This window comes from Cervus canadensis, chromosome 1 (genome assembly GCF_019320065.1).
Source record: "Cervus canadensis isolate Bull #8, Minnesota chromosome 1, ASM1932006v1, whole genome shotgun sequence".
In the NCBI taxonomy this organism is placed as follows: Eukaryota; Metazoa; Chordata; class Mammalia; order Artiodactyla; family Cervidae; genus Cervus; species Cervus canadensis.
In genome coordinates this window covers 117,684,803-117,712,345 of record NC_057386.1, presented here as the reverse complement: position 1 = coordinate 117,712,345, position 27,543 = coordinate 117,684,803, and the positions used below count along the sequence as shown (strand labels likewise).

Genomic DNA, 27,543 nt, shown 5'->3' with positions numbered 1-27,543 from the left:
TCTTTAGTTCTTCACTTTCTACCATAAGGGTGGTATCATCTGCCTATCTGAGGTTATTGATGTTTCTCCCGGCAATCTTGATTCCAGCTTGTGCTTCATCCAGCCCAGCGTTTCTCATGATGTACTCTGCATATAAGTTAAACAAGCAGGGTGACAATATACAGCCTTGACGTACTCCTTTTCCTATTTGGAACCAGTCTCTTGTTCATGTCCAGTTCTAACTGTTGCTTCCTGACCTGCATACAGATTTCTCAAGAGGCAGGTCTATTTATATGTCCAAAGACATATAAATAGAAGTTTTGTGGGCAGCCTCTGGGAAGTTGCCTTATAGGGAAAAGTGTCCCACCTTTCTTTGTCCTTTAACCATCTTGCTTCTTGGATGTTGTTGTGATGACTGGAATGTTAGAAGTTATATTAAACCTCAAGGATGAGGGTCATGCTGTAGGGATAATGGAACATTGAAATAGTAGGAATCACTTATTTAAAGACTCTGTGGAATCACTTTAATAGCCCTTCACTGCTCACCTTTGGGCTTCTTTTACCTGAGAGAGGTACATGAGTACGTTCTAGGGAGCTTTCTTCCCTGCCTGCAGTCAGCAGGGGCCCTTCTCGTCCTTCCATGATGTCATTACCTTATTGCTCTCATTGTATGCCGCACTTACATCATAGTATAGTCATCTCTTTTGAAAGTCTGTCTCTCCTCACCATATCCTGAGCTTCTAGAGATAGTGAGGCTCACAGGGATTACTCGTCTCTGCATCACCAGTACCTGGCACTCAGTAACCTGCCAGTCATTGTTTATGATGGACGTATGTACGTGTGAAGAGCATCAGGCCCAGGCTAGGCCAGGCATCCCCCTTGGCACTGTCAGAACACCCTCTTCCCGTTAAGTCCCTATGTTTAATCCCTCCCTCCCCCTGGGTAGACCCAGGTGCTGTGAGAACAGGGACAGAGGTTTCAGCTGACCTCACGCCACCACGCGCCACCTCATGCCTAGGAGACTGCCAAGATGGAAGAACAGGGGGCAGAGGGTGGGGTGAGCTCAAAACTTTGCCTTTTGCCACTCATCTGTCATGGGGCTGTTGCTGCTGCAGCTCATCATCAAAGTTAAAATACAGAATCATTTTATTGGCAGTGAACCTCATTTCACCCTGAAGCAACATGAACTGGAACATCTTGTTCCTTTCAACTGGTCATAAAGTCATCACCTCAATGAGATGTACCCATTTCAGCTATAGAATGATTAAGAGTTTTTGAATACATATATAAATTTATGTGTTGTCCTAAGTCACTTCAGTTGTGTCCAACTCTTTGTGACGCTATGGACTGTAGCCTGCCAGGCTTCTCTGTCCATGGGATTCTCCAGGCAAGAATCCTGGAGTGGGTTGCCATTTCCTTCTCCAGGGGAACTTCCAACCCAGGGATTGAACCTGCATCTCTTACGTCTCCTGCATTGGCAGATGGGTTCTTTACCACTAGCAACACCTGGGAAGCCCATATGTAAATATATAGAATCTAAAAGGTTAAATACAAGTAAACCTAATAATCTAAAAGATTCAGTTTACTTGTATTTCATTGTTTAAAATTTAGTAATATTGTTCTGCTTTCATTTTTCATGTCTTCTATTTATGACAGTTAAATGTTGTTCTTTTTTATGTACTGCAAATAAGGTATTTTTCAAAAATTTTATCTAAATAAAAGTCACTTTAAAAAAGTAAATAATAGTACAAATATATGCATATATGACAAAAATTGTGAAGTGCTACTCAGAGAAATCAAATGAGTCTTTAGTGGAATAGGGGTCGCTTACCAAGATGTGGCTTAGCCTCAGTGAAATAAAGGCAGGGGTCAACGATTGAGTTCCACCACTCCCCTGACACTGCCTGCAAAAATTATACAGGTTTGTTTCTCAGGAAAGGATCAAACTTCTCCCCCAAATTCTTAAAGGAAGCTGTGACCCAATCATGATCACTCACAAACCACTACTGTGATTCAGTTCTTTTTGCTCCATTTTCGTTGCTCACTAAGGAATGTTCAGATTCCGAATTTACTAATAGTACTAATTACTAACTTGCCAGGTCCCCTGACTAAAGGCAGGCAGTGTTCTGGATACAAGATTCAAAAAGTGAAAATACAGACCTCACTTGAGTAAATGGACATCTGGTTTTCAAGTTAATCGCTTATGAAACTGGTCCGGCAGGAATCTGTCTCATTTGTTCTCTTTGAACTTACAACACTGAGAACCAACCTTGAGTGTCAAGTGCACACTTTCCCCGTTTTACCTCCCCGTCTCTCAGGGCAGGGGCTGGGAGTGCTGTCGAGGTGTCAAGACTCAGCGTGTCGCACAGGGCCCGCCACACGTGGGCAGGCCAGAGACATCTGTTAATTCCGTGCAGGATACAGAGGCTGTTTGCCCCCAGGAGGGGAGGGGTGGTAGGTGTTTACAATGTGACACATGCACAGAGGGGACAACATAGCTATGTGACCACATCTCCTTGGGTTGAGACGGAGGAAGAGTTACTTAGAAAGTGAAGAGCAGCAGAGTCTTTATTGAGTTTTTAGTCCAGAATACAGAGCAAGGTGCTAGCTGTTACCTCAGTGATAGTAGAGCAGTCAACAGTGGCTTTTCCTTCCCCTGTTAAGGCAAGTTACAGAAGGAAGGGTGTCAGATGGACAGAATGAGATACCTGAATCTTTGGAAAGTCACTCTGAAAGCTAGGAGCAGTACTGCAGTGTAAAAGCCTTTCCATATACCCTTTGCCCCACACCCAGCCTATGTATTGGAAGGAACTTTCTTGATCCAAGAGATTCTTCTGGCAGAGTTTCTCTTTCAAGACCTTTAGCGTGCAAGGGTCATTTTTCTTGGTCTTGTATCTGATCTCCTCTGACCCTTCCGTCACTGGATGAGTAAGAAAGCCAGCGTGGTTCTTTAGGAGTTCTTCTGAGGAACTCTGACCGTGACCTGTGAGAGGGGTGCAGAGAAGCTGTTAAATCTGCATGCTTCCCTGTGGTCCGCAGGCCCCCTCAGCTGGCTGCTGCCGGAGCAATAAGCAGAATGGGTCTCCTGACTTCCCAACATCTCGACGACCAAACGGTCGATCCCAGCAACCTGCTAGGGCTGTGTTCTGCGTTAAGATCACACTCGGGGGAATTCCCTGGTGGTCCAGTGGCTAAGACTCTGCGCTCCTGATACAGGGGGGCTGGGTTCGATCCCTGGTCAGGGAACTAGATCCCACATGCCACAACTAAGACTCTATGCAGCCAAATGAATAAAAATAAATGTTTAAAAAAAAAAAAAAAAGATCACACTCGGCCTCCCCTTGACCCGGTCTTTCTCCACTGGGGGTCCTTCCCTCTTCTCAGGCTCTATAGAACTCGGTGTAGGACGAAGCCCAGCAAAGGACTGTGTAAGCACAGTGGTGGTAAAGTCCCTACTTATTCTTCACAAGGCATAGCAGAGACTGGGTCTTTACCCTCTTTGGTAGCTTCCATGGCTTAAAACAAGAAACCTGCAGTCAACACTGGTGGAGCCTGGCACGGGAAGAGGGCGGAGAAGGCGCCCATACTCACGGTCTTCACTTCGGTGTACGCCTGCAGCCCGTATTCCCCCAGCTCCCGGCCACTCCCAGACAGCTTGTAGCCACCGAACGGCGACTGGGCCCCAAACACATCATAGCAGTTGACCCTACAATTTAAGATGAGATCTCAGGAGTAACTCACTGGGGCAGGGATGAAGTATCCTGCCTCCTCAAACCTCCTGTATTGCTCTAAAATTTAACTTTAGAGCAAATTTTACTTTAGAAAAAGGGAGGTGGAGAACCCTACTAAAATCTAGCCATACAGGGGTTCAAAAGCAGGCCGTGTGAAACAAAGCCGTAAGTTGTCCGGTCCTTCATGACATGGATGTCAATACCAGGGTGCAGCAAATGCTAGCTTCCCATTTTAATGAATTGTTTTTGCTAATTAGGTGCTAAACTTTTCAGGGTAATTTTTTTTTTAACTATTAAATTTTGACTGAATTTAAAAACTTACCACCTTACAGGTGTACAATTCAGTGCTTTATAGCATAGTCACAATATTATATCCTCTCCATTTAATTCCAGAACATTTCTATCCCCAAGAAAGAAACCCTATACCCAGTCAGCAGTTACTCCCCTGTTCCCTCCTCCTCCGGCCCCCTAGCAGCCCCTAATCTACTTTCTGTCTGTATGGCTCTGTCCTGGATATTTCATATAAATGGAGTCACACAACGTGTGACCTTCTGTGTCTGGCTGCTTTCATTTAGTATTACACAATCCACGTTGGAGTAGGTATCAGCACTTCGTTCCTTTTTATGGCTGAACATTCCGTCACGTGAACAAACCACAATCTGTGTATCCGTTCATCAGTTGATGGACATCTAGGTTGTTCCCACTTTTTCACTATCTCGAATAGTCTATGAATATTCACATAACACTTTTTTGTGTGGATGTGTGTTTTTTTTTTTCCTCCTGGGTGTACACCCAGGAGTGGAATTACTGGGTCCTAGGATAATTCTATGTCGAACTGACTGGGGAACTTAGGCCAGACTTGCCTGTAGTGGCTGCAACACTTTACAGTACCACCAGCAACGTGTGAGGGTTCCTTTCTCCACATCCTAACCAACACTTGGTATTTTCTGTTTTTTTAAATTACAGCTGTCCTAGTGGGTGTGACATAGGTGCTAAGCTTTTAAAACCAGGGTGACACAGATGTGGACCCTCAGTGCTGGTCTCCTCACAGCTTGGTAAGGAGCCGTCACCCATCTGCTTGTCCAAGAACAGCGTCATGGACGTACGCACCAGAGGGAAGTTTAATCCCCTGGAGAAGGGCGTGGGGAACCTCTACCCGCTACCCCACACCCAGACCCAGGAGGCACTGAGCCTGGCAGTGAGCAGGAGATTACCAAAGACCCTGGCCTGGGATCCCTGCCTGGGTTTGAAGGACTGTGGGCCTTACCACACTGTGCCAGCCTGGAGGGCCTGGGACAGGTAATTGGCCTTGTCCAAGTCCTTCGTGAAGACAGCTGCAGCCAGCCCGTACTTGGAATTGTTGGCTCTCCCAACAACTTCCTCCATGGTCTTGAACTTCAGAATCTGCATCACTGGCCCAAAGATCTGGGATGAGAGAGCACGAAGGGTGGGCGTGGCAGACGCAGACCCACATGTTACCCAGCTCTCCCCAGCACTGAGCAGGGGGTTCCAGAAGTGGTGGTTCCAGCAGCCCCCAGACACACTGCGAGGGCGCTGACGGCTCCTGAGGGAGACGACAGCTCCCACACTCGCTGGAACACGAGGGAAGGAAGCCAGCTGGTGGCCTTCTATTACGTGCCACGGGCCTTACACACCGTAGCTTATTTCTAAACAGTCCTGTGAGGTAGGGGTTTGCACTGACAAGTTACATGGAGATTTAGTTTCAAACAACTTCAGTCAGTCATTCAGCCAGGCACTCATCAGTTGCTGAAGAAACAGCTATGAGGAAGTTAACTATGCACAAAACAGGATCTCTGATCTCAAGATGTCCCAGGTTCATCTTACACTTCCCCTGTCTTATATCTGAGCCGTTTCTTCCAGGAATCCTGTTTCCTTTTACGTGGGCAGCGGGACTTAGAAACCACAACATGGGAATCAGGTGGCTTTTTGTTGTTGCGGTGTAGCTGCTCTAAGCCCTGTCAGGGGAGAGCCCCCGGGAACGGATCCTGATGCGATCAAGTGACTGACCTATGACCAGGACACGTGCGGAGGGGGAGCCCCGAGGAGCTACCTGGCCTGAATGAGTGGTGGGAGGCGGGAGGTCAGGAAAGGCCCCGAGAGGTGATAATCAAGCTGGGACACCACAGGAGCAGAAACTGGCTAAGCCAGAGTCGGGGGGAGGAGCAGGGAGGAGGAAAATGGAGTTCCAGGCACCAGCACCCATTCTTTTTTTTGGCACCCATTCTTAAAAAATCCATTTGCCACTAAAAGGAAGTAGGACTTTGTGAAGAAACGGCTGATTCCAGGACTGGGTAGAGAGTGTCAAGAGGGAGGTGAGAAGACTGCCAGGAGCCCATATCATAGCTGGAGCAAGAGACAGGGAATCATGCACTTAGGGCGCTAGCAAAGCAAAGGAGCCCCTGCCCTCCTTAGAAAATGCATATTTTCCATTTCCGTTGAGAATGAAAAAGAAAAAGGATCAAAGTAGTCATGATGGGGAAGAGAGGCAGAACTTTCTTATACTTTCGTATTCTGATTTTTGCTCTTTTTTTTTTTTTCAGTTATCAATGGAAGAGGGTGGCAATGTAATATTTTCCCTGTGTAAGGCCACTAAAGGGCTTCATCCTCCCAGGGGAGGTGGAGTGAGTCTGAACTCCACGAGGGCAGAGTACAGGTACTGGATACCCCCGGCTCTCCAGCGTCTGTAGAGCACGTGGCACATAGTAGGCATTCAGAAATGATTTGTGAAACAAACGAATGAGACAGTTGCTGCCCTACGTTCATAATCAGTACCAAGGAGGAGAAGATCAAGGGACTCTAGCCATGCGGGGAAGTCCGGCTTCTGACCTAGCCCAGTGTCCTGCTTACATGAAGGCCATGAGAAGGGCCAGGAAGAGTCATGCCTTGAGTCACCGCTCACAGGGACCAGAACACACACAGGACCTGTAGGCTCGGCCAGGGAATTCAGATACTCCCCCCAACCGCTGGCAGCCATAAAGAGACTGAAGAGAATCACAAGGTCAGAAGTGAATTGCAAACGGTTTGTCTTATGCACTGAGCCAGGATTTGACTCAACGTCAGCGGATGGGTCACGGGTCAAGATGCTGGACTGAACTGTCCACTTCTCCTCCTAAGAACATTCCCTCAAGTGCTGGACCCATACTGACCTCCTCCTTTGCGATGGTCATGCCATCTTGCACATCTCCAAACACGGTGGGCTGGATGAAGTAGCCACGGTCAGCAGCCGCCCCCCCACCACACAGCAGCTTCGCCCCCTCCTCCTTCCCAGATTTGATATAGCCAAGGACCTTCTTAAACTGTGTTTCATCCACCTGAGGGAGAAGGAGCCCAGAGTTATACAGATGCTACAGCCAGACATCTCCTAGCTTCAGTCTTAGAACCACACAGGCAAGGAGACACCGGGGAAATGGGCCAGATCATGAATGCGCCACACTCAAGTCACTTCGGTCATGTCCGACTCTTTGCAACCCCATGAATTGTAGCCCACAAGGCTCCTCTGTCCATGGGATTTTCCAAGCAAGAATACTGGAGTGGCTTACCATGCCCTCCTCTAGGGGATCTTCCCGACCCAGGGATCAAACCCACATCTCATGTCTCCTGCATTGGCAGGTGGGTTCTTTACCATTAGGGCCACCTGGCAAGCCCAGATCATGAATAAGCCAGGCCAAAAGCCTAAGAATAGACGCCACCAAACTCATTAGCCCTCAAAGAAATAAATATTAAGCCTGCTGCTGCTGCTAAGTCGCTTCAGTAGTGTCCGACTCTGTGCAACCCCATAGACGGCAGCCCACCAAGCTCCCCCATCCCTGGGATTCTCCAGGCAAGAACACTGGAGTGGGTTGCCATTTCCTTCTCCACTGCATGAAAGTGAAAAGTGAAAGTGAAGTTGCTCAGTCATGTCTGACTGTTAGCGACCCCATGGACTGCAGCCTACCACGCTCCTCCATCCATGGGATTTTCCAGGCAAGAGTACTGGAGTGGGTTGCCATTGCCTTCTCCAATATTAAGCCTACCATTTTTGTTTTTCAAGTATGAGATTACTAAAAATTTTAACTAGTACGAAAATACATTGATGGTAAAGGTATGTTACATGCTCTGAAATATTCATATACTGTTAGAAGAACTGATAAAACAGGTCAATTATACCTCAAGTTAGGAAGGAAAAAAGGACCATAAGCTGGTACAGCTCTTTGGGCAAGTGTCTTAAAAATTAGGCAAAAAAATTAGATGTTCATATCCTTTGACCCAGCTATTTAACTTCTAGGAATTTATGCTACATTTGACAAAGGGACCTGAACAAGGATAGTCACTGGGGAACATCTTATAAAAGCAAAAAGCAGAAACAATTCTAAGTATACATCAGTAGAAGAGCTGGTTAATATATTTATGGTATATCCATATATTGTATCATCATTAACAACAGATCAGTCAACTAACACAGAAAGATAGCCTAAGATATTTCTTAAAGGGGAGAAAGCTTATAGAATGATATATATTCCAACTTTTGTTAAACATACCAAAATGTAACTGTGTGGGTGTGTGAATGTGGTTGGTTACCTACGGGGAATGGACATGGAGGGGAAAAGGGGAATCTTACTTTTTACTTTGGACTCTTTTTTATGAAGATTTTAATACAAATCTGTATTACCTGAATAATTAAATAGCCACAAACCACAAAGAAAAATGAGAGAGAAAGGGATGCTGTAATGGTAGATATATGTCTTGATTCATTTGTCAAAACCCACAGAATGTACACCACCATGAGTGAACTCTAATGCAAGCTATGAACTTTAGTTAATAATACAACAAATGTACCACACCAGGGCAAGATGTTAAAAACAGGAGAAACTAGGGAGTGGAGAGGTTCGGGGTTTATGGGAACTCTGTACTTTCTGCTCGTTTTTCTAAAAAACAGAATCTGTTAGTTAAAAAAAAAAGGGGGGGGTGCTGCTTTGGCTGGCTCCAGATACTGGGGAGTGGACACCAGCAACACAAGTGCCCCCAGGACGGTGGAGCCCACAGAGACGCCCTCGTGGGCCCTAGAAGTGGGTTCAGGGCTGCACGCAAGGGACTTGTGCGGGCAAGCATTCCTGATTCCTGACCTACGGCTCCTCCTCCCTGGGAGGAGGTGGCGGGAGGCAGCCAGCATGGGGCCCTGTGGAGAGTGAGCCCGGGACAGACTGGGTCTAAGGACAGTGCTGGGGAAAGGACCAGGATATGAGAGGACGTGGTGGGGAGAGGTGCTACTGTGTTTCTTACTGTAATTATTATTGACTGTTAATTAAAATGAATACATGCTCGTGGTAAAAAAAAAAAAAAAAAAAAAAAAATTTTTTTTTTTCCTTAAATTTTCAATCAAACAGCTCAGAAGAGTATAAAGTGAAATGAAGTCCCTCTGCTACCTATACCATGGCCTTCTGCTCGCCTCCCAGAGGCAGCTGCAATGAACAGGTATGCATGTGTCTTTCTAGTCAAGGCATTTTTATGGATGGCCGAGGTCCAGGAAACACGTGTTCCCTTTCCCAGAGACACTCCTCGTATTTATTATGTGTGTGTAACTTACAGAGGGTAAGTGTAAGTGTAACTTTCCTCTGTTAGTTTCCACTTCACAGCCACTCTGGGAGTTAGGAAGGGTAGGCATTACGGGTGAGAGACTGGTGGCTCCGAGACAGCAGGTGGCTTCCCACGGGCACACAGCTGGTGCCTGGCGGAGCTAAGCCTTGGAGCCGGGCCTGCCTGACTCAAGAGTCCAAGGCCCTTTCTGCTTCTCCACGGCAGCTCCAACACTTGAGACCTGAGTGCAACCACCGAGCTTACCTGCGGCCCCTGCTCAGTCTGGCTGTCAAAGGGGTTCCCAACCACACGAGCCTTGGCCCGGGCAACACTCCTTTCCACAAACTCGGTGTAGATGTCCTCCTGCACAAAGGTCCGCGAGCCGGCACAGCAGCACTGGCCCTGGTTGAAGAACAGGGCGAAGTGGGCCTGCTCCACAGCCCAGTCCACTGGGGAGGCAGAAGGCAACCGCAGTCAGAGGAGAGGCGAAGCCTGGCCCCTGTGCCGGCTGCTGCCTATTAACACTGCCGACAGCACTCATGCCCGCTGGGTGCCAGAGCCCAAGTGGGGATGAGACAGGTCTGACCTCTCCCCTCGCCAAGCACGGAGACCAAGTGGCAGACAGACATGAGGAGCAGGGGTCCCAACCCGCTACGGTCATGAAGCCAAGGGCGGCTGGAGGACAAGCCAGCTGGCCCGTGACCATCAGGGAGGACTCCCTCAAAGCAGACAAATCTAGGAGCATCTCAACAGGACCAGGAAAGAGGACGTGATGGAGGGAAAGCAGCCTGATCTGACGGCAGGCTGCACAGCTGGGCGAGTCAGTAGCTCGGCCTGGCTGGATTACAGACAGCAGAGAGGAGAAAGGTGGGGGACAGGCCACGGCCACACAGGCAGGAGGGCCACGCTGAGGAGTCTCGCTTTCATCCTGAGGCCCTGGGGGCAGAAACCAATCCAATGGATGATAAGGATTGCAGAGCTGAGTGGGACCACAGGAGACACAGCTAGTGGTGGGTTGATATCAGACTTCTGCCTCCCCACCCCTCCAAAAAACCTTACTATCAGCATCTGACATGATGATATTGGGACTCTTTCCTCCTAGCTCCAGGGTCACTCTTTTGAGGTTACTCTTCCCCGCAGCAACCTGGATTAGGTGGCCAACCTGCAGGGATGCATAAACAGGGACAAGCTCTTAGTGGAGAAGAAAAGAGCCAAACATTCTCATAGGCACAGAACAGAAGTCCCCACAGCTTGAGGGAGCAGCTGGATTAGAAGAGACCTGGAGAATTTCACCACATCTGGCCACTCACTCACATAGCAGCCCCACCCTCTGAGCTCCCAGGATGACAGCGATGTAGCGACAACAAGCAGAGTCAGAGTCACTGCCGTGTGGCTTCTGCCTCCTGAGCACCATCTACACACCAGACACTGTGCTAAGTGCTTTGTGAGCATTGAGGTCAACCCTCTAAACAATCTCAGGGGGAGGGCCGACTCTCCTTCTTCATTTAGAAATGTGGGAGCGGCAGCTCAGACTGGTCAAGTCACTTGCCCACAGTAAACCTGGAATCAGAATTCACATTGGACAAACTGCGTCCAGCACCAGTTCAGACTTGCCACCCTGCTTCCTCCTCACCGTGTTCCAAATGGTATCCCCCGCACACAGCAAGGATGGGGTGCTTTTCACCTCCACATTCCAAAGCCTGGCACAAAGACACCCCTGTGCTTATCTGTTGGGTGAACACACATTATCTTGGTCGGGAAACCATCCCATCTGCCAGAGTCTCAATACCCCCTTGAGGCATTGATTTAGGTGGTGACTAACCCCAGAAAGAGTGAACCGTGTCACCTCGGCCACCATTCTGCCCTCCCACAACCATCATCTCTCCACACAGACTGAACGTTTGAAGGATCTCCATCTCAGGGGAATCATTTTGAAGATCCCCTCTATTGTGCTATTCAATGTGCCTTCTCTAAAGTCACGGGATAAAGCCTTCCAAGAATTCAAGTTACCTCTTTAGAATGAATTTTGTCCCTGCGTCCAAGGTAATTATGTTTAAGGAATCCCCAGACATCTTATACATCCTTGTCTCTCCAGGGCCTGGCCCAGAGCAGCATTCACTCATTCATTCACTCACCGAGTAATTACTCTGGGGTAGACCTTTGCTGAATAAGCTGTATCTCACTCACACCAACCCTGGGAGGTGGGCAGAGTTATTATCCCCATTTTACAGATGGGGAAGTGGAGGCTTCAGGAGGCTGACTTGCCTAAGGTCACATAGCTAAGCAAGTGCTGCTGAAACACTTAGTTTGACTCCAGTCATCTCTGCCACTACACCACACCTACATCTCTACTGCATAGACACTACCATCCTCAGTCTAAACACAAATGAATGGAGCCCCCAAAGACATGCAGTGAATCACCCCAGGTCATAATGACAAGGCTGGGATTTGAACTCATGTGTCTCCCTGAAGCCCACTCTTTAATCACCAGGACAGCGCCAGTCAAAGAGTCTGACACAGCCCAGGTGCTTTGACCTTGGGCAGGCCGGCAGCTCTGGGCTTTAGAAGTCTAGACAGCCTTGGCTTCTTTATCCCACATGGGATGTCAACCCACCCCCTGGCCCCACAGCAGCTGGAGGGTCAACCAGTCTACAGAGGGCTCCACCCTAATGGTCACTGCTGGTACACCTGGGCCCCTCGCACAAGCTACTCAAAGACAGTCCTGGGGCAAACCCCCATGCAGTGCCCAGAGGCTCATCTTATTTTATTATTATTTTTTGTTTTTATTGCACGACTTTCAGGATCTTAGTTCCCCAACCAGGAACTGAACCCCGGGCCACAGCAGTGAAAGTGCCAGGTCCTAACCACCGGCCCACCAGGAAATTCCCCCAGAGGCTGATCTTGAACTCACCATCCTCTGAGGACAAGGGCGCTTGAGCCAAAGGCACCACAAGCCTGAGGTGCTGGGATGCCTTACCTCAGTGGAGCCGGTGAAAGCCACTTTGTCCACGTCCTCATGGGAGGCGATGGCAGCTCCGGCTGTGGGGCCAAATCCGGGAATGATATTGACCACACCAGGAGGAAAGCCAGCCTGTGAAAAAAACACCAGGGACACTGGAGTCATTCCCCTGCTCCACAGAGTCCATACAGAGGAATACGCATCCCTTCCCAGAGAGGCTGAGGCAGTCGGCCCAGCGCCCAGGTAAGCAGTCTTACTGGGTGCTGCTCAGGAGTTCTAGATGGTACACCGAGGAACCTGTTTTGTGGGATTCCCTATGGCTGTTGCCCCTCCCCCCATGGCATTCAGAATGATAATCTTCACAGGGGTGGCTGTTCAGTCACTCAGTCGTGTCCGACTCTGCGAGCCCATGGACTGCAGTACGCCAGGCTTCCCTGTCCTTCACCATCTCCTAGAGGTTGCTCAAATTCATGTTCATTGAGTCGGTGATGCTATAGAATCATTTCATCCTCTGCTGCCCTCTTCTCCTTTTTGCCTTCAATCGTTCCCAGCATTGGAGTCTTTTCCAATGAAAACAGGTCTGGCAATGAAACCCAACATAGAAAAGAGGTGATGGGGGGGTCACCTAGGCTGAAGTGTGACGAGCAGAGGTGAAGGGGGTCAGGCCCTGAGCTACAAATACCCGGCCCCACCAGGGGGGCCCTCATCAGAACTCCTATAGAACAAGCCTTTAAAAAGGCATTTGGAGGTCAAGACGGACACAAGCCACGCACCTCCTTAATCAGGTTGGCCACATAGAGGGCAGTGAGTGGAGTCTGCTCAGCCACCTTCATCACAACCACGTTTCCCGTCGCCAAGGCTGGGCCCAGTTTCCATGCTTGCATCAAGAGCGGGAAGTTCCACTGCAATCAACAACAGCCACTGCCAAAATCTCAGCCAAGAGCTATAGCAGCTGCAGAAAGTGGCAGCCAGAGAGCAGAGATTCTCTGAACCTCTCCTGTTCCCCTCACAACTCAACTACAGATGTAAGACAGACTAACAGGCAGGTGGTGGGCGACAGGATCAGTGACTCATGTTCATTGATGCTTTTACCAATGTGGAGGCACCACACTGCATTCACTCCTCCTTACCGCCTTCAGACAGCTACTCTGACTTCCACGTTTCAGATAAGGAAACCAGTTCCTAGGGGTATCAGTGACTTGCCCAAGGTCACAGAGTTCACACACGGCAGTGCTGGTTGGCTTTGTTAAAACCCATATTCTCATCCACTGCCCGGACCACCATCCAACATCACCCCACAGACCTTCCCACCTTGGCAATGAACCTGCCCGAGACTGCTACCTCCCACAGCACTCCTGACAAACCCTCACGTGTTGGTTTTGGGTCTAAGACTCACTGGGATGATCTGCCCACACACTCCCACAGGTTCATGGCGGGTGTAGCTGAAGTAGTCCCCGTCGATGGGAATGGTTTTCCCGTGGTACTTGTCAGCCCAGCCGGCATAGTAACTTAAGAAAAGAAAAGAAAAGAAAAGTCACAACTTAATCAGTGACTGTCAGGGACCCCTGTAAACCCTGGCAGAAAGCAAACACTCAGACTGGTCCAGCTGGGTCTTTCTAATAACTGCCCTTGCTCTTGGCTTTATTTCCAAAGAGAGTTAGCTAACCACTAGGGTCTCAGTAATTCATTCTAGATAACTAACCTTAAAGCCTCAGACTCACCTGGAGTGCTCATAAAAAAGCACCAAATTCTAGGTACCCACTTCAGACTTATTCAGTGGACTCCCTGGGGCCTATGCCCAGGAGTCAGTATTTTTAATAAACAGATATATTAAACTGTGACCGTCTGACCAGTGCAGCACCATAGGTTATCATCTGAGAACCACGGCTCCACTCTAGTGTGAAAGTGCAAACCCATCTAACAGCTGGCGCTTGTGTGCACAACACCGTACTACCAGTGAGGGAGCAGTGACCAGAAACAAATCGGTGACTGAGTTACTGTCTGCACACACAGGGACACCAATGGTGGAAAGGCTAGTCGAGGGGAGGAAGAGCCATGCGTGTGTAGTACGTGATGATTTTCAGGGAAGCAGGAAAATGAAAGATGGGGGAGGGATACAACACGTGGTGTGAAAAAGAGATTTCAGAAGTGAACGTGTCTGCTGAAGTTAGCCCAAGACCAGAGTTGACCTGGGTGTGAACATGGGTATGTGACCCTGGGGAAAAAAACAGCCAGGGAGTTATTTTACCAGTCTGTACAAATTAAGGCATCGCCGCTCCCTTCCTCTTAGGCCTATATTGTGTGTGTCTGCTTGCCTCAGGACAGATGTTGAATCAGCACAGAAGTACACTGCTCAGACTCAGGAGGGCCTGGCGCTCTGCCTGGGGTTCACCCGGCCACTCCCTCTTGGCCATTCTTGCAGAGCACTCTCGATCTTGGCACACCTGTCATCTGGGACTGGCAAATTCTTCGCTGTGGGAGCTGTCCTGTACCCTCTAGGATTTTTAAAGCATCCCTGGCCTCTACGCATGAGATGCCAAGTAGCACCCCCCTCCCAGTTGTGACAACCAAAAATACCTCCAGACGTTACCCACTGGCCCCTGGGAGACACAGTGGCCCTGGCTGAGAACCCCTGTCACGAGAGAGGACCACTGTTTTGTTCTCCAGCCCGTATGTCTCTGACACTGCTTCTTCCCCTCCACCCCTGTCCACGTGGGCACGAGGCAGCAGCCATTATTTGTATAATGATGTGTCCACCTGAACCACAGCTGGTCAGACTCAATCAGGGCTGCTCCTCCAGGAATCTGGCACGAGGACTAAGGGGCTGAGGTCAGTCTGGCTGGAATCAAGCACAGAGAAGAAAGCCCGGGTGTGGGCAGCCAGGTTCCACCATGCAGACAGGCCCTAAAGAGGCTGGGGTAGTCGATCAAGAGAAGAACGCGGCAAGGAGGCAGCAGTGAGAATCAATGGCCTTGTTGGTTTAAGACCCCTCACTCTGTAGCTGCCCAAGTTAGCCTGAAACCTCTTATTCCTCATCTTGTATTTCTCAGTTATTAAAATGTTTGTGGGTAAACCCAAAGCTAGCAAGAAGGAAGCAAATAATGGAGAGCAGAGACAGATGAAATGAAAAACAGGAAAACAACAGAATCAACAAATTCAAAAGCTGGTTCTTTGAAACAGTCACTAAACTGACAGACCTTTCGCTAGACTAAGGAAAAAGGGGAGGGACTTCTCTGGTGGTCCAGTGGCTAAGACTCCGCACTCCAAATGCAGGAAGCCCAGGTTTGCTCCCGGGCTGGGGAACTAGATCCCACATGCCACAACTAAAGATCCTGAATGCCACAACTAAGATGTAGTGCTGAATAAATAATGTTTAAAAAGAAAAAGAGAGAAGCACAAATAACTAAAATCAGAACTGGAAGTAGGGACATGATGATTATAAAAAACGAGACAGAAATGATTATGGGAGAATGTGATGTGCCACTGTAGCCAACAAATCAGATAACCTCAAAGAAAGGGACAAACTTCAGCGAACCCATGAAATTACCAAAACTGAAAGAGAAGACATGGACAACTCAATTACAGTTTTGGTACGGAGGGGCGGTTCCCCCTGAGATAGAGTCTCACTACGTTCCCCCGCTCCTGTGAGCCTTTCCCAGCCCTGCAGCAACACTCCCACCTGCTCGCCCAGCCCTCCCCACCCTCCCCTCACTGGCACGGCCACAGCAAACAGCAGGGAGCCCGAGCTCATACCGCAGGCACTTGAGGACCATGTCCAAGTCCACCAGGTAGGAGATGATGTAGGGCTTGCCGTTGTCCAGGGTCTCCAAGGCCTGAGTGAAAAACAAAACAAGATCAGCACAGACGGGTGGGCACAGGAATGAATCAGAGCAAATCAGGTGATGAGCAGCACGGAGGCTCAGCATGGTACGGGGAGGGCTGCTGGCCCCTTTGTGCTGAATTTCAAGGCACTTCTGGGCCTCTTCAATGGCAGGGAGCATGAGGGAGGGATGGGAGGAAGGAGGCACCAACTTCTCATTCAGTCATTTCACAAACATTTGTTTCAAGCTTCTACTGTATGGCAGATCGATGTTAGGAATACAGAGATGATCACTGGGAGCTTATAGAGCAAAAAGCCAGAAAATAAGAACACAATCATTAGTCACAAGTGTTAGGACCAGGCAAGGTCTAGTAGATCATGTTGAGGGAACAGGTCTTTAAGACTACGGGATGCCATGGAAGGCTTAAGAGCAGAGTACCATGGTATAATTTGTCTTCTAGAAGGTTCACTGTGGCTGCTATGTGCAGTATGGATTGGGAGAGGTGAGGGTATTGCCTCCTGGTTTCTTCTGCCTCTTGCAGCCAGGGAGGAGGCCCAGCACACAGCAGGCCATCCATCTTCTGGGCTGTCTCCATGAAGGCCTCCCCATCACAGCCCCTCCCCACCCGTCTCCTTTCTTAGCCAGACCCATCACATCAAAGGAAACACTCAAGAGGCTCCCCAGGTTGACACAGGGGCAAACCCCAAAGGTGTACAGCATTCTGGTCAGTTACTTGTCAGCAATGCAACCCTTTGCTGACTATCCATGGGATGTTCATTCTCTGTGTAGGCTGAGAAGGGAGGAGGTTCAGAACTCACAGCCAGGTAGGTCCGGTCTCGCTCAATCAGATCAGCCAGGCGGTTCAGCAGCCGGCCCCTCTCGGACGCGTCCGTGCGGCGCCAGGGCGAGCCCAGCTGGAATGCGGCCCGGGCAGCCTTCACTGCCCTGTCCACGTCTGCCTGGAAAACACCCACCCAGGCACCTCAGGCCTTCTCAGCAGCAACCTCCTCCAAATGCCTCCTGACCCACTGCCAAACGCACGCACAGGGGCTCCAGTCGATACCGGTGGAGACACTGCCCCAGACAGTTCCTCCCAGCCTCGAAGAGCTCTGTTGACCAGGTTTAGAATGAGCAGCTGGGCTCCTCTCCTTGCCAGGAGTCAGAGTGGGAATGAGGATACTGATGGTTTCCCATTTCCGAATCCCCCAAAGAGTTATGTAGGGAGCAGCAACACCGGGATCAGCACTTAGAAACTGGCCATTTCTGACCCCTGATTCCTTCCCAAACAAGTTCAGTAAAATTCCTTCTGAGATGACTGGCAGTCTACAACACATGCAGGTTTAACCGGCTTCTCTTTCCTTGGGGAAGCAAGAAAATCAACACAGCTAGCATTTTTCATAGAGGCAGATGTGTATCAGGAGGTGGGGAGCATGGTTGTCATTAATATTAAATACATATACCATTAGACTATGAGTCAGAAAAGTATTCACACTTTCTTTTAGCAAAGGAAGCAAGGCTTTAAATATGCACATAGAAGACTGTCTTAAAGCAGAGGACAGGAAGCATTCTTGAATCATTTGTTAAAGCTTTTTCTGTTTTAAAAAATGAAGTTTTTTTTTTTTACTGAATGTCTAATTTTTTAACTTTAATATTACTGTTTTTTAATTACCATGTCTAATTTTTTAACTTTAATATTACTGTTTTTTAATTACCATGGGTAAATAAAAAATATACTACAGATACCATAGCTAGATCTCAGAAGACCCAAATTGTGCTCAACAAGATTTCCAACCAGCTGTGCACTTCCCTTCTCTGACCTTCAGCTTCCAGGTCTGGGATGGAGAGACTGGATTAGACGTTCTCAAATTAAATTCCAAGTCTGCAGTTCTACAGCTGTATGAATTCTTGAACCGGGGTACAATCTAGCACTTTTATCTATAAGGAAGTTTCTGTGGCTTTATTTACTCAAAAACCTTAATGGGCATTTTAGTTATGAAAGTAATACACGATAAAGTTTCAGCCATACGAAAACCTATGTTAAAGAGTGAAACCACCCTTGCCCATCCCCAACCTGCTCAGCCCTGCCCTGAGGTTAAGTCACCAATTCTTACCTTGTCCCCTTCAGCCACGTGACAGATGACTTCCCCAGTGGATGGATTGACCGTGGGGAAGGTTTTCTTGCTGACGGCATCATGCCACTCATTGTTTATAAAGATCTGCAATGAGAAGGAGAAAAGTCCTGAGGAGCAGCTCTCAACCTGATACTGACCACCAGCAATGTTAAAAAAAAAAAAATCAGAGAGAACAAATAGGAATTAGCTTCAGAGGTATGTGGCCTAGAAGTTAAAAGCACAGGCCTTGGAGACAGTCCAAGCTGGAGCATCCACTCTGCTAAAAGTACTGAGGTAAGGCATCAGTCCTTTCAATGCCCTGGTTTCTTTGGTCCGAGAAATGAAGACTACATACCTTCCTTATCAGTTATCTGTATCTACCACTGTGTGACATCACCTCAAAATTTGGTAGCTTAAACTGATTTATTACCATCTCTCACGGTTGGGTCCATTGATTGGGCTCAGCCGGGCAGGGCTTGGTCATGTGGTTGCACAACGAAGGCACCTGGGGCTGACGATGCAAGATGCCTGCTTGCATCGTATGTCTGTGGCCACACGGGTGCTTGGCCTTCCTGACTCCACGGCAGACTCAGGCTAGTCAGACCTTTCACATGACAGCTGGCTTCCCAGAGTGGTCAACACCACCAGGCAGAAGCTGGAAGGCTTCTTCTTTTTTTTATTTAAAGTCCTCTTTGTTTTATTTATTGATCTTTTGGCTGCGCTGGGTCTTCACCATAGTGTGAGGGCTCTTTGCTGTGGTACAAGGGCTTCTCTGGTTGGAGCACAGGTTCTCTAGTTAATGGCACACAGGCTTAGTTGTCTCATGGCATGTGGGATCTTAGTTTTCCCCAATCGGGGATCGAACCCACATCCCCTGCATCGGAAGGCAGATTCTTAGCCACTGGGCCAACCAGGGAAGTCCCTGAAAGGCTGCCTAAGATCTAGCTTCAGAAGTCATACAGCCTGCCTTCTGCCACCAAATTCCATCAGTCACGTTATGTCATAGAAACCACCGTTCCTCTACCACACTACTGTCAGGGTCGTTATGAGAACTGAGTTAGATTCTTCTTTTCATCCGTTCAGTCAATATTTAGTGAACATCTGCAGTGGGCAGGGCACTGTTCTAGGGTTGAGGACACAGAGTGGGAACCAAACTCAGCAAGGACCTTTCTTTCATGGAGCTGGCATTCTGGTAGGCACAGAAAGTAAAGACACAATCAGATACACAAGGCAGCCTCAGACTGCAGTCTTAAGTGCAAAAGAGAAAAACGAGATGCAGAGAGTACTGAAGTGGGGGAAGATAGAGAACTCTAACTGGGATGGTCAAGGAGGGCTTCTCTGAAGAGCAGACATTTGACTTGAGCCCTGACTGATGAAAGGAGCCAGCCATGGGAAGAGTGGGGGGAGGAGGAGCAGTCCAGCCCGCAGAAACAGCAAGTGCAAAGGTCCTGGGGCAGAAGTCAGTCTGGTGTCTTAGAGAAAAAACAAAGGTGGCCGGAGTTACTGGTGAACAAGGAAGAGAGTGCTAGGAGATGGGGAAAGAGAGGAGGGTGGGTCCTGTGAAGCAAGCTGTCCCATGAGGCTGGGGAAATTGGTCTCAGGAAGCCAGCTGAGATGTTTCAGTCCCTTTAACCAAGGCTGGGGCAAAGGTCACAGGTGGGGTGTGGGCAAGGCCATCGGTCCAAGGCCTCTCTGCCTTCCTTTCCCAGGGGCTCTCCTGGGCCCCAGCATCCCACCATGGCCTGGCCCTGGCTGAGGACCCAGGCAGTTGTCTACAGTCACTCAGCCAGGTTCTCTGGAAATGTGTGTGGGTTTCACTTTAGTTAGCTGATCATCAGTCTGACGGGAAAAAAGACACCTGTTTCTTCCTGCAGGAGGGCTGGGAAGTGGGCAACAGGTCGCTTCCAGTGGAGTGAGCAGGTATGGCAGAAAGAGTTCAGCCAGGTGGACCCAAGTTCAAGCTGGACTGGGCCACACCCTGCCTGCATACTCCCCTCTGAGAAATCAGCTTCACCTCCTGGTGAACTTGGAGAGGGAGGCACAGGGGGAGGAGCAGAGATAACATCTGTGGAGGAAGGAGGAGGGCCAGGCACACAGTCTGTGACCCTCTGAGCATCTGTTCCCATCGCCACCCTGCGGGCAGGCTCAGGTTCCCAGCCTCACACCCACCACTTCACGGGTGCACTTGAAGCCAGGGATGAGTAGCTACAGAGAGAGGCGGGCTGCAGCGGTGGGGTGAGACTGGCTGGCCTTGAACTGCTCCCTCCTCTTGACTGGGATGTCAACGTCTGGTCCCATGAGGATGTTCCCCCCTCACACCGACATGTCATGGAGATGGCTCATGACTGTTATTAGCTACTCATTATACGGCAGCCCCTGTATTGGAAGCTTTCCAAAACTGGATCATTCCCATTTAAACTTCATAGCAAACCGAGGTGAGTTTCATCCTCTCTACAGTGGGGCAGGGGGGACACTGAGGCACAGAGAGGCCAAGCCACCTGATCAAGGTCACACAGCAGTGAAGGCAGAACCTGGCTTTGGACCCAGGTCTTTGGAACTCTGAGCCCTATGCCCTTTGCCCAGTTCTTCGCAACTCTAGTCCAGAGCCCATGTCTGCCTTCAAGGAGGTCAGAACTCTTGTTTCTTAATCTCCACCTTTATGGTTTATGTACTGCCCTACTGCAAGTTTGACTTTGAGTTTTTACTACGGGTACTGTAAAAAAGCACAGCCTCTAAGCCAGACATGGGATGGAATCCTGGCTCTACCTCTCTCAAGCTGTGACCCTGGGCCAATCCCTTCATCTCCGGATGCTTCATCAGTCTCTGGAAATAACACATCTGGGGGCTTAAAGGTGAGGGTGAAATTCCAGGAGGGGTGTAAAGCTCCTGGGCCAGGACCCCACACACACCGTGCCTCACCACCACAGTCCCTGCGTTCCTCCAGATCCCTGCACGGTAGCACGCAGAGTTAGTCTATCCTGAGAAAGTCTCCACTGTTATTTCACAAACATCAGGAGGTATGAAGTGGACAATGTGCCAGTCTGGTGAAACTCCCCAGGTCCTCACCGCTTCCTCCCTGGGCGAGGCCCACACTGTCCCCTGATCTTAGTCCAGGATCCTGGCAAGACCACTCCCTGGCACTGGCCTCCCTCTCAGTGGCCTGAATTTGCTGAGTCACTCTCCACTGTTGAGTTTTCAACAGTCTATCCTCTCTTCTAACAGGATAAGCGGGGGTTTGCAGGAAACTGGAATCTTCCTTCTGTTTATAGAGTTCCCACTTCCCCTCTCCTAGAACCAGGCTTTGATGGTCTCCTCCTTGGGGAGGTGGGGCAAGGGGGGGCCAGGGTGAGAAGCGTTCCCAGACTGAGGCACTGCCGAAGTTCTGCTTCGAGTGAGGAGAGTCTCATAGCAACTTCTCTGGAATAAACACAAGAGCAGACTCCAGGCCAAACGCTTCCTGACCTCTTGAAACCCAAAGCCTAACTTATATAACATGTTAACTCAGTCACCCTGGGAGGCAGGTCTACCAGGCTCTCACTTCCCCCTTCTCGCCTCTAGAGCAGTAAGGACGACACAGGGCACCTGCGGGAGGGGCCTGGGCACAGGAGGACCCGGAAGGGCCCCGGAGCTGCAGGGCGAGGAGGGAGAGAGCAGAGGGCGCTCTGGGTTCCGCACCTGCTGGGTACCAGGACCTGCGCTAGTGCTGGGGTTCTGAGGGTCATGGGACAGACTTGGGGAGCATCCGCTCTCAGTGGGGATCATGGGCTTTTATTTTATAAATTGCTTTTTTTATGAGTGAGTTTATCTTGGACATTATTCCACAGGCATATCTGTCTCATTATTTGAAGCAACATAGCAATCTTCAAAACTTAACAGACCGCAATTTGTTGAATCATGTCCTACAAATGCACTTTAGGACAAGTTTTCACTACAAGCAGACCTCAGAGAGATATTTTATTTTTAGTCCAGACCACTGCAATAAAGTACTATAATAAAGGGAACCACATGAATCTTTAGGTTTCCCAGTGCATACGAAAGGTTTGTTTGCACTATACCAGTCTTTTAAGGGTGCAATATCATGGTATCTAAAAAAAAAAAAACAACAACAATGGGCCTACTTTGAAACTGAAAAAAAACCTTATTGCTAAAAAGTGCCAGTCATCTTCTGTGCCTTCAGCAAGCTGTAATTTTTTTTTTTTGCTGCTGGAGGATTTGAAATATGGTGAAAATTACCAAAACATGACAGAAAGACAGGAAGGGAGCAAACGCTGTTGGGAAAATGGCGCTGACAGACTTGCTCCATGCAGAGTTGCTACAAACCAATTTGTGAAAAAAAAAAAGAAAAAAACCCACAGTATCTTTACTGTGCAGTAAAGCACAGTGCAATAAAATGAGGTCTGCCTATACTCCTGACAGTGCCGCTGCAGCGAACATCCTTTGACTTGATGTGCATCTTTGCAAAGCTGGGGCAGGTTACTCTATAAAAATTAGAACTGCTGAGTTGCAGGATAACACGATCCTTGGCTTCCTCAGATATCTTGTATTCCAGGTCCCCGCAGATTAGGAAATGCAAACAGAAACTTGGGGGGAGGGGAGAAGCTGGGGCAGGGACAGGAGAGCTGAGAGCAGGACTGCAGGACCCCGGAGAGGAGTCTTAACCGGAGTCTTAACCAAAGTGAGGACACAGGGATAGTCATAACCTGCCCATGGCCTCCAAGAAAAGGTTAAATGCCCTTCAGAAGCTCCAATTTATGGACACAGGACACATTCTAGAAAGACCTCATATCCAAGCTCGGATGCATGAAAGAACTCAGGATCCATTACCTAGGAAATCTACATCCCTGGAATATGTTCTTTTCACTAAGAGTGAGCAAATGCTTGGCTTTCTATCCTGGATGGCTTCTGCCAGCATCTGGTTTTTCAGTGGCAGTTGAGTACTTTATGTCAAACAGAAAACATGTTATCTTCCGTATTGCAAGATCCTAAGGAGAAAAGTTCAGGATAAACATGGAATGCCACATGCATTCACACTTTTCATCTAGATACCTCCAGGTTACTTTGGGGTTAAGGCCAAGGGCAGTTACCTGGCACCCCACCCCACCCCCACCCCCGCCACAAGCCCTCCTCTTTCTCCTCCTCATCCCTCAGGGTCTTTGGTCTCAGATTCCTGGACTTACTACTTTCAAGATGGGAGGACTGACTCCACTGTGGACTGTTTGCCAGAGAGGCAATTTCAATTTGTCGACATGCCTGTGGGCTTACATTTGGGCAATCTCTATCTCACTGCAATCCCTTCTCTAGCCAATTTCAACACTCCCAACATGTCCCCACAATCTTGTTCACATTAACTCCACAGTTCTTTGCAAAAAGGCCCTTTTGAATAGAACTCTTAGGTTCCCATGCCTTGCTACTAGAACACAAGATTGTAAACAGTTTCATAAATGTCAACCTTCAATATTTACTGAGCGGTAATTATACTCCAGGTATAGAGTATAAAGAAAGTATAAAGTATATAAAGTATAAACTTTACCCCAAGAAAGTATAAAGCTCAGCGGTAAAGAATTTGCCTACCAATGCAGGAGATGCAGGTTTGATCCCTGGGTTGGGAAGATCCCCTAGAGTAAGAAATGGCAACTACCCCAGCATTCTTGCCTGGGAGATCCCACGGACTAGAGGAATCTGGTGGGCTACAATTCATGGGGTCGAAAAGAGTTGGACATGACTGAGTGCACACACACACACAAATTATGTTCCAGTCTTGGTGTGGGAATACAAATGTGAACACAAACTTGGCTCCTCCCTTCCAATTTAAAATACTCAGTTCAACTATCTCATAAATATGTACATCCTTGTTTGACCATAGGGCCTGGTGATGAGGCATCATAGCATGGGGTCTTGTGTGTTAAGAGCTAACAGAGCTAATCTTGAACCCTGGTTTCACACAAATGTGAACTTGACCTCCCTGAACTTCAGTTTCCTCATCTATGCGATATGGTTCCTACAGTTGTTGGGAGGATGAAACGTGAAAATGTAGGTTCAAGTTATCAGGCACAGCGCCTGACAGATCATTAATAATCAATCATCATGATTATTGGGTCACAGAATTCACATGTATGTCCACAACACACATGGCTAGTCTCAACGTTGTCCTAACCCAGTCACCTCTAACTCAGCAGGTTCCCAGCATGCTCTGGGCATAATGAACAGCATTTCTGTTTCTTTATAATAGAAGCAAAAAAACCAAAGTGGGGCCAGTGAAATCCTCCGATTCCCTGTGTTGCCCTAATCTATTGTTTCTACAGAGGCTCTCGAAATTCCTTAACAAGCAGTAAAAGCAGTGCAATCAGCCTGGGGATATTTCACTTGACTCATTCAGCCTGCAGCCAACTCCAAACCACAGCCAAGCCCAACAGAGGTTTTGGTTCATTCCATAAGACTCTGCAAGGAAAACAAGATAATTCAAAACTACTATTCTGTATATACCACCTGTTAGCAGTGGTAATAGGAATCCATCCGGAACAAGCTGAGGCAAGAGGACCCCAAGAAAGTTGACCAAAGCACCCCACTGTACCTCTTCTAGTTAATAAATAGAAGTGGGAGGAAAAAGATCCATTGCCTATGCCACCTCCTCTTCAAGGAGAGACCCAACAAGCTTGAAATGCAGCATTCCACACCCCCAGTCACCACCACAAGTCCTTGTGTGAGAAAATCCAGCGTCTACAGAAGCAACTTCAAAGCCTAGGTCACAGTTCACTGAACATCAAAGAGTCAATAATCCCCAGGGAAATGTTGGAGCATATAATCTAATTTGTACCTAGAATCCCTGGTAAGAAACTTAAAATACTAGGATTAGACCATGGCATTCTTGCCAGCAGGGATGATAAGAAATCAACACTGAAAACCGCCCAAGGAGCTTTAAAATGTGCCGGTACAGCAGAATGTCATCCTCCTGTGAACTGCTTTACAACCTTGAGAAAAGTAAGATTGGTATCTACTGATTTAGGAAGATAACCCAGATACATTGTCTAATGAGACAGAGCTTCAGAAGAGCAAGCGCAAGGGTCTCATTTAAATAGGAAAAAAAGAAAACAACCCACCTGGTGCAAGCTCACTTGTCCAATGCTCTTTTACACGCGCGTGTGCACGCACACCCACAAACTTACCAGCTAACATTGTTCTTGGAGGGAGTGCAATGGAATATGCTGGAAGTTTTACTTCTGCATTTGTAAACAGTGAGCAATGGTTACTTTTATGATCTCAAAGAAATGTGATAAAAGCAGCTGCAGAAAGATTTCACTCAGCGTTACAAACTAAATCTAGAGAGAATTCTAGATCCAGGACCTGTGCTATCTACCACAGCTACACGCACGTACATCGGGACCCTGTTCCCTCGCCTCCACAGGAGCGCAAAGGAGGAGGATCCTCATTGGAACCTGTGGCCACAAAAGCTTGGGCTACTGATGTCTTTCCACTGAGATTTCTGTGTGATGTGCAAGTCTTTCAAGCATGAACTCCTTCCTCCTTATGTGCCTAATGAGGAAGCAGCAGCTGCTGCCTTTTTGGCTCCTGTTATGCAAAAGGTATCTTATTTTATCCTTTGTTTTTATGCCCTTGCTAATAACGATTTGTAACACACTTTAAGGGGCTTCCCCAGTGGCTCAGTGGTAAAGAATACGCCTGCCAGTGCAGGAGAAGAGGGTTCAATCCCTGGGTGGGGAAGATCCCCCGAAAAGGAAATGGCAACCCACTCCAGTATTCTTGCCTGGGAAATCCATGGACAGAGGAACCTGGCGGGGCTACAGTCCGTGGGGTCGCAAGAGTCAGACACGACTTAGTGACTAAACAACAACAACACCCTTTAAATCACACAGATGCGCCCTTACCCACTGCCGGGGTGTAGATCTGCAGCGAAGCTCCAGACCAGACAATCAAGTCCCCTGTTGAAAGCAGCCAGCCAGAAGCCGGCTCCCTAGCATCCTAGGTCAGCAGTGACCCCTATATTCCCACCTAGAGTTGCAACAAAAACACCACAGAAGTTTCTGGTTATCGGCTTACACTTGGGAGCCCAGATGTGAACCCCGGCCTGACCACTGATTTGAGTCTTTGGGTGACTCACTGCATCTCTTTGAAAACTCAGTTTTTTCATCTGTAAAATGGAGATAACCACAGTACCTACCTCACCGGGCTGCTTAAGGATTAAATGGAAAATCAGGTAAATGCTCAGACTGGTGTGGAGGTGCACAGAGAACAGAGCTGTGACTTCTGCAAATGCCCGATCGGTGTATGAGCCCCTGTGCTCATTCTCCGGCCCCTCCCCAGGCTACAGAAGAAGGGGAAGCTCAGAGAAGGGCAGCAGCTACACTTGTTGTACAAACAAAACGAACTCGTTCATAACCAGTCTCCTTCTCGGTGAATTCTCCAGCACTTTGCCCAAACTCAAAGGTCAAGAGAGAAAATGTGCCAGAGTCCTGGTTGACCAAGAAATCAGCCACTGGGAATCGAGGTTATACTGGAAAATCCTTGCTTTGATCAAAGGAAGAACCCTTGGAAGGTGCAGACACCATCCCAGGATGGCACTGAGGTGGCAAAGGTCCCCACCCTTTTCCAATTCCCAGCAGTGGAAACGGCCAGGACGTCAAGTGGCCATGGCCGTGGCCTTGGCCTCTCCATTGGGGAACTGGTGAACTTTAGTTGAAAAGGACCCCTTTTTTCCAGTTTTCCCATTTGGTCGAGGGCATGAGTCAAGGCATAAAAGAGATGACGAAAAGACAAAACGGCTCTTGCAAAGAGGGTCTTAAATGGACATGTCCTCGGGATGAGTGATGTCCGGATGACTCTGCGGAGGCACAGTACGACCAAGAGACCCGAAAGCCGAGGACGACTGGGGAAGGGGAGTGGAGAATGGAACCCAGAAAACCAGCCGCGGCCAGACAACACAAGTAAGCGGCCAAAGTCAACAGCTGGATCGGGGAGCCGAGGTGTCCGAGGCGGTTAAGGGGCCAAACTGCTCGCGGGGAGGGAAAGGAAGTTGTGTGGAAAGAGCAGCTGCGAGCAAACCCGTGGAGACCCAACGGGGTAAACTGAGGCCCGAAGAGATCCAGTCCCTTCCCACCCGGCAGAGAACAAAGCACGCGGGCGGCCTCACCTGGTTGTAGAAGACCTCGGGCTGCTGGTTGGGGGTCGGCACGGCCTGGGTGGCGGCGGCAGACAGCAGGCGGCGGCCCTGGCGGGGGCCGAGGCGAGCGGCGGCAAGCGCAACGGCGCGCAACATGCCGAAGCTGGACCTGGGACGCCGGGGCTCGAGTGGGCGCCTGGAGGCCGACTGCCTGCAGGCGGACTGCCTGCGGGGCGCGTCGCGGGGCTGGGCT

The 27,543-nt window shown here is 48.9% G+C and overlaps 1 protein-coding gene and 1 long non-coding RNA gene across 2 annotated transcripts in view; one reads left to right on the top strand and one right to left on the bottom strand.

Moving 5' to 3' along the window:
- Positions 1-6,878, top strand: part of LOC122422754 — a 15,856-nt gene extending 8,978 nt beyond the window's left edge. The window contains exon 4 of the long non-coding RNA XR_006263948.1: positions 6,272-6,878. This is a non-coding gene — a long non-coding RNA (uncharacterized LOC122422754). The remainder of the gene's footprint in view (positions 1-6,271) is intronic.
- Positions 2,530-27,543, bottom strand: ALDH2 (aldehyde dehydrogenase 2 family member). The gene is made up of 13 exons (XM_043439326.1): positions 27,321-27,543; positions 18,176-18,280; positions 16,883-17,023; positions 15,997-16,076; positions 13,640-13,751; positions 13,017-13,145; positions 12,262-12,375; positions 10,344-10,446; positions 9,549-9,733; positions 6,878-7,042; positions 4,978-5,135; positions 3,571-3,685; positions 2,530-2,962 (listed from the first exon to the last, which is right to left on the bottom strand). Exons 1-13 carry the CDS (start codon positions 27,444-27,446, stop codon positions 2,930-2,932), a joined length of 1,566 nt encoding a protein of 521 aa, XP_043295261.1. The 5' UTR covers positions 27,447-27,543; the 3' UTR covers positions 2,530-2,929.